Source organism: Gymnoscopelus microlampas (assembly GCF_963454915.1).
Source record: "Gymnoscopelus microlampas genome assembly, chromosome: 12".
Classification (NCBI taxonomy): domain Eukaryota; kingdom Metazoa; phylum Chordata; class Actinopteri; order Myctophiformes; family Myctophidae; genus Gymnoscopelus; species Gymnoscopelus microlampas.
The window spans coordinates 7841555-7849054 of NC_139949.1; the positions used below are offsets into that span (position 1 = coordinate 7841555).

The following is a 7500-nucleotide window of genomic DNA, read 5'->3' on the forward strand; positions in this document are numbered from 1 at the left end:
CTGGACGTCACTGCCGTTGATGTGCATACGATTGATCATGTTGTGGTAAGGGGGGTTCCATGTTATCACCTCTATCCAGTAGATCATCTGCTGCTGATAGTCAAAGTCCAGAGCCACTGCTCTCTTCAAGTCCTGTCACACCACAGCAGTTGTGTTAGTCTCAGACTGGAATACATTCCAGCATGTCAAAAGCAGTGTGTGTAGAATATTGTATAGGATTACATAGGATGTGTTGTTATGTCTAATGGTTTTCACCTTGAGCTCTGTGGAGCTGGAGCCGTTCATGTTGATCTTCATCATGTTGACGGTGTTGGCTAAGATGAGGAAGGGCTCCACCTCTGGAGAAAGTAAGACATTACATTTGAGTTGGTTTACCTTTAAAAATACACAAACCCCAAAGCAAGACTGTCTCATTCCAATTAACTAATCTCAAACATGTTGTGATGTGTTGCCTCCCTGTGTCATTGCACATTTTGAGTCAGTCAGTGAGTCAGTCAGACAGACAGACAGACAGACAGACAGACAGACAGACAGACAGACAGACAGACAGACAGACAGACAGACAGACAGACAGACAGACAGACAGACTTACCTGTTGTGTTGTGTGTTGGTTTAGCTTGGAGAGCTGAGGAGAAACATAAAAAACAAAAACTAATTGAGCTTCACTGTAACGACAACGGACTCCAACACAGATGGTTTGCGAGGGAACAGAAGCGCTTGTTTTCATTACAAGCCCCGCCTGAAGCCCCTCAGTCACAGTGTTTGGAGGCTCTGCACGGCCGGAGCTTGTAAAGAAAACAAGCGCTCCCCTTACCTCGTTCTGCTACGGATACACTGGATCACTGTAGAAACAAATAACACACCTGTGACTGATATAAACTGATCTGAGGAGTAGATTACAGTGTGAGCCAATCAGAACCAAGGATTGGGACTATCCGTTTTAGAATAAACAACACTCACTGATGAAGACGATGAGCAAGAGGAAGATTCCATCTAGAGGGAATAACACATACATTCACCCTAATAGATGTATGACCTCTGACCCCAGTCCATAGCAGAGTTCACCCTGTGTGTCCTGTTGACTGTCTCACCTACAGCCATGCACCCAAAACAACTCAAACAAACAACTCAAATATTGAGCTGAACTTAATTGAGAGATACTATGACTGTGTGTGTGTGTGTGTGTGTGTGTGTGTGTGTGTGTGTGTGTGTGTGCGTGCGTGCGTGCGTGCGTGCGTGCGTGCGTGCGTGCGTGCGTGCGTGCGTGCGTGCGTGTGTGTGTGTGTGCGTGTGCGGGCGTGCGTGCGTACGTACGTGCGTACGTACATGTGTCTGTCTGTGTGTGTGTGTGTGTGTGTGTGTGTGTGTGTGTGTGTGTGTGTGTGTGTGTGTGTGTGTGTGTGTGTGTGTGTGTGTGTGTGTGTGTTTACTTACAGTAAAAGGACTAACTTTTTCAACATTTGTTCTTTTTTTCGAAAATAGCAGATCTACAAGCTCACAATGTGTCTCATTGTGAGCTTGTAAATCAGCTATTTCCAAATAGACATATAACATATAAAATAGGGCTTAAGGGGTATGTTTTGCAATAATAATTTTAGTCTATAAAGTAACTAAAAACTAAAGCTGTCAAATAATTGTAGTGGAGTTAAAAGTACAATATTTGCCTTTGAGATGTAGTGAGAGTAGAAGTAATTTCTTAAACAGCGTATTTGTTTTAAACGGGTGTAATTTGTACCCATTACAAAGGCATGTGAAACATCTGCCAAGGTGATGTGATCCTTGGTGTGCACGCCTAGGCCACGTCTATTTCACACCACAGCTTCAGAGCAGGGGTTCTCAAACTTTGAGGCCGCGACCCCCGAAGTTCAATGATGCCGCTGCCTTTGCTGTTGTGCCCATAAGAGAAGGCCTCAGGCATTAGTCAGTGGGAGTTGGTGTTCTGTTCCACACACAGTCATATATGCTCTGACAGAGATACTGTCGAGCCAAAACTGAAAGAAAGCTCTGAAACCATATCTGGGAAAAAGGTACATCCAAAATGGCTGCCAATGACCTTTGGGACATCCAAGATGGCTGCCCCTACACATGCCTTTGGGTGTCGGCTCGTTAGAGATTGGGTGTCGGCTCATGGCAAGCAGCAGAAAAGAAGCTGGAGGTGCTCAGTTGAGCAAACAACATTGGAGGGGGAAGAGCTCAAATCAACTCCAAAGAAGCTCCAAACCACTTCAAGTTCCACACACTGTGTTTGGGTTCGACATGCCAATGGTCTGTAATGTTTAATCTCCTTTTGCTGTTTTTAAATGCTGCTTAAATGTTTGGTATAACTGCTAAAGTTTGTTTGGCTTTAGAGCCTTATTGTAGTACAGCAGCACAGCATTGTTTTCAAATGTTTGAAGAATTTATTTACTCTTATTTGCTGAAAAGTAAAGTTTAAAGGGATGATTGGCAAATGTTTGAAATATTAAGTTAAAGTTAAAATAATTGTTTAAAACTACAAGTGAAGCTAATGTTAAAAGCTGAAGTTTAATGTTAAAAGTTAACTTTAATTCATGTTTAAAAGGATAATTTAATGTTTAAAAAGTGAATTTAAAGACTTAATTTTAAAAACTTAAAATGGCTAAACATTTAAAAGTCTAAAATGGACTTTATGTTAAAGAAATAATTTACTGAGTTTAAGAACAATTGAATGTTTAATTAATTTAAACGGGTTTAATTTTGCATTTAAGTTTAAAACAGTTCATCCTTTAAAACAGTTCATCGTTTAAATAAGTAAAAGTAACGATGTTTGAGTAAATGTTTTGTCAGTTACTAGTTAATAACACATTTATTCCAACGCTATGTTTGAAATTAGAAAGATTACTTAGAAATGATTTAAAAGTAAATGTTTGGTAGTTTACTACTTAGTAACAAACTTATTACAACTCTTTGAAATTGTAAACTTGGCTTAAAAGTTTGGAAGATGTTTTATTTTTCTGTTTTGAAATGGCAATGTTGGTAATTCTTCTTCTGTTTTTTTTATCTCGAAGGTTTACGACCTGATGAATTGAAGCTCAAACAAGAAAAGAAGCCAACAAAACTAAGTTGGAATAAAAAGTTTGAGTTTTCAGAAACTGAGTTGTCCAATCATTTTGAAACCTGAACTGAACCTGTGGGTGAACTTGACAGATACTGGAGTCAGATATACACACACACACACACACACACACACACACACACACACACACACACACACACACACACACACACACACACACACACACACACACACACACACACACACACACACACGAACACATAGTGCATCAAAATGGAGGATGTGTTGTGTGAACGTTTACCACATGAAGTGACTGCAGGAGACAAGACGTAACTGGGGGCATGTGTCCTTGATGATTACACCAGGTTTTAAATCAATAAATGATGTATTAAATAGTATTTGTGTAACAAATGCTGTCTGTTTATACCTCCTTCCAAACAAAAAGAAATAACTCAAAAGCAATTAAACACTGTTGATCAAGATGTCTGCAGGGGAGAAAGACAGAAAATACAGGCAATATATTGTTTATGTACTTTTCCACTTCGACCTTTTTTTGTAGCATAGAGCAGAGAGTTAAGGGCCGTTCATACCAAGCACTATAACTATAAAAATATTGTTTTAAAAATGGTTGTAAGTCAAGTGGATGTCAGAGTTCACACTATTAAAACAAATACAATGGTGTACGATATTGTTATCGTTACAGTGCTCAGTGCATGGTAGAATATACATAATTGCAGTGTACAGTGTGTGTGCGTGCGCTCATAGCGCGGCACCGAGTGCCGCGCGATATGAGCTTGTAGATCTGCTATTTTTGAATAGCCAAAGACATCTAAAATGACACGGATACTTTCCCGGCTATTGGTTAAAGCCGTTTAAGCTGTAACTATAGGCTAAGTTTGAACTTAGTGTGAGGTGGTGCAACTGTCCCCAGGGGTACTGGCACACTGGCATAAGTGTGAGAGAGAGGAGTTTTCTTTAAAAATGCTTTTTTAAAAAAAACATTCTGCAGATAAATCTGCATTCATTCGAACTCTGAGTCAGAACTCTGACTGGGGAGGGAGTCTGGGAGATACATTGGGGTTATTGCTCTGACTGATTCTAATGCTCTGACTGAGTCTAATGATCATTACAATGTCCTGATGTGAAAGAAAATATTTCCAAAGAAGAAAAAAGGTTATGTATAAGGTTAATCACAATCTGTTGGAAATATTTGACTTTGATGTGGTCTCATAATTAAACTTAATGTTGACATGGATCAATGACTATCAAGGATATAACAATACAAACATGGTACTTCATGTTAAATAGGTGTCCGACCCCACACCCTCAGCAGTGCCTGTTGAACTGCTTGTTTCCGAGCCATTAGTCCACTGAGTGAGCTGAGCGACCATCCTGTGCCTCGTTATACATCTTCATAGCTAGCTGCACAAAGGACTGTCTGAGTCTATTTGTCGTCCGTGCGGGGAAGATGAATATATCATTACCCCTGCTGCTGAACCTTCCTAAAGTAGGGATGCCAGGTTGCAAGTGGAGGAAAGCAAACACGCATGCATGCATGCGTGTTTGCTTTCCCATACACACACGCGCTTACGCACGCGCACGCACACACACACACACACACACACACACACACACACATCTACACAGTGGGAGTAAAGATAAAAATGCACACAGACACTCATAGTCTAACCTCTGCCTGGCACACCACACCATTCAACACTAGAACCAAATCATAACCCAAAATGTGACAAAAATATGATCATAGTCGTAATAGTGTGCGTGTGTGCGTGTGTGCGTGTGTGTGTGTGTGTGTGTGTGTGTGTGTGTGTGTGTGTGTGTGTCTCTTCATACGGCAGCCCCACAGAGCTCACACTCTATGTAGGGCATGAGGAGCTTTAGCTTCCTGTCAACAACAAGTTGTGAATTTACACCAAAACCACATGATGAGTGAGTTTGCAGATCGGCTGTTTTTGGCAGACATTTAGCCCCTGGGAATCGGGTCGACTAGGGCAGGTACACACTGCAGGACCTTAAAGTGGTCGGGGGGTCATCTGATCGTTAAGCATAACATACTGCAGGAGTTTATTTCTTGAAATCGGCTGTCATAATGTCGTTGTGGTCTTCACAACACGATTGATCCCCGACAAGGGCTGACACACTGTAGGATAGTTCACTAGGATGCTATCTCCAGAGTCAGACCCAATACATACATTTGTGTTTATTCCAATTCATTTTAATCGACGTATCCCGTGATATGCCTCTCTCCCTCTCCCTCTCCCCCCTCTCTCGCTCTCTCTCTCGCTCTCTCTCTCTCGCTCGCACGTCAAGAGCGCAGAAGCGGTCAATGACAGAGTTGCCATGTCCGCTTATTATAAGCGACTTTGGGATTGTTTTTCTGTAAAGTTGCTTGAAAGTGTAGTTGCTTTTTTGCCCTTGTTTCCTAATGTTGTTTGAACCAGTTGTTCTCAAACATTTTCATGGCAAGGACCCCCAAATTAATAATAATAATAATAATAATTAATTGTCCACAGAGGCGCAGACCTCCCCCTTCTGAAAACATGTTGTGCCATAGACCCCCATACAGATCTGTGTGGATTTGGAAAATACTCCACAACCCCCCCCCCCCTAAATATCTTCTTTAAAAATAGCCTATCTACAACGTGAGCTTGTAGATCGTCTATTTTCAAGTATCCAATGTATTTTTATATAGGCTTGCAGTGCTCATAGTCGCTTTTGTTGGGCTTGTTTTCACAAAGTTGGTTGCTTATTTCTCTCACAAAATCTGGCAACACTCACAGACTACGAGACACACACACACACACACACACACACACACACACACACACACACACACACACACACACACACACACACACACCGCTCACTCTCTGTGTCTTTCTCAGTCTCTCTATCTCCTCAGTGCAATAGTCTCAAATAAACAGCCCCCATTTGAGCACGCTTGCTCACTCATTCTGTTTTATAATAATGTTTAACTTAATACAGGACTGGACGGTAACTGTGTGGGGGATCTGTTTGTTGTGGTCAGGTCCACCGACCTTCCATAGCCACGGTGGCTGTAATGTGCTTTCATTGGCTGTAGCGTGCATGTCCTCGCAAGGTGCTCGCAGCCCCGTTCATAGTGTATGATATTGTCCTGTCCCAGACAGATCTGAATATCTAACAATTTAGATATCTGAAAACAGTCGGAAAGCCGTCGCAGAGCGGAGAATCGCGGCCACATCGGGTCGCAGAGCCTTTCACACACACAGAGCATTATCTCGCCGATCAAAGGCCGATCTGCGTCAGGTCGGGAGGTTTTGTCGGCGAGTGCCAAAAAATGTCGGCGAGAGCAATATCGGACCTAATGTCCTGCAGTGTGTACCTGCCCTAAGTATAGGGCCAATCCTCATTAAGGATGTGTATTGGAGAAGCCTCAACAACCTTTATAGTTATCTCTGCCAGGCCGGACGGTCAAAGGCTTTAAAGGTCCAGTGAGATACATTTTAGGTCATTTTATTTTGAAGTTTCAGTCTGAAACGGCCTCGCAACTAATCAGAAGGTTCCATCCCTTCAGGCTATGGCACGGTGGAACCTCACTCACACGGTGCACAGTGCTAGTGTTTGTAGCCTGCAGGCACACGCTGGCCAAGGGAGAGAGAGACGGCCACTGTGCAGAATGTTTGTCACCAAAGTGCTTATTTCTAACCTAAAATGTTTTCAGATACATATTTTAGTGTGCTGATTAAGTTTACAATGAGTAATACACCGTATGGACGTCATCTTGAATGAGATTCAAAAAGGAGTAGTTCTGTAATTCAAATCAGCTGTGTTTGGATGAACGTGCATCTATGGGAATCACACCGCACAAAATCTATGTCATCACGCAGCATTTTTTCGTTCACAGGCAATAATTAAGATTGGCTTTTTAGGGACTTTTGATATAAAAACACAAAAATGTATATGCTCTAAAAGTGTGAAAAACATATTCTTCATTTCACCAGACCTTTACATTTAGTTTTTGCCCTGTCACGGGGCAGCCTGTGCCCTACACACACACACACACACACACACATACACACACACACACACACACACACACACACACACACACACACACACACACACACACACACACACACACACACACACACACACACACACACACACACACACACACACTGTGAAGCCTTGCAGAGGTTTATTTTGGTGGTGGCAATCCCCTTGATTGGGAAGGTGCCAAGTGCTGTGGAGGAGAGGGGTATTTCCTATGTTTTATGAGTAGTGGCCCTCATCAATGGAGCGTAAAAAACGGCTTATTTTTTGCCTTAAATCTGGCCGTAGGCCAACGTCCAACTGGCATTTATCAAGCGATCCTATATAGCCAATCCTAGCGTACATTTGGTCGGAGCTTTGATAAATCTAACGGCTGAAAACGAGCGTCATTTAAATAACACATCCTTAAATAT

The 7500-nt window shown here is 42.1% G+C and overlaps 1 protein-coding gene across 1 annotated transcript in view; it reads right to left on the reverse strand.

Annotated features, from left to right (window-relative positions):
- Positions 1–7500, reverse strand: part of LOC311057158 (scavenger receptor cysteine-rich type 1 protein M160-like) — a gene marked incomplete at its 3' end in the record, with an annotated part of 22604 nt that overhangs the window by 13530 nt on the left and 1574 nt on the right. Inside the window, exons 2-4 of the mRNA XM_084074109.1 lie at positions 593–625; positions 256–338; positions 1–132 (exon numbers count right to left, since the gene is read on the reverse strand). Of these exons, the coding sequence (XP_083930235.1) occupies positions 1–132; positions 256–338; positions 593–625 (248 nt within the window). The remainder of the gene's footprint in view (positions 133–255; positions 339–592; positions 626–7500) is intronic.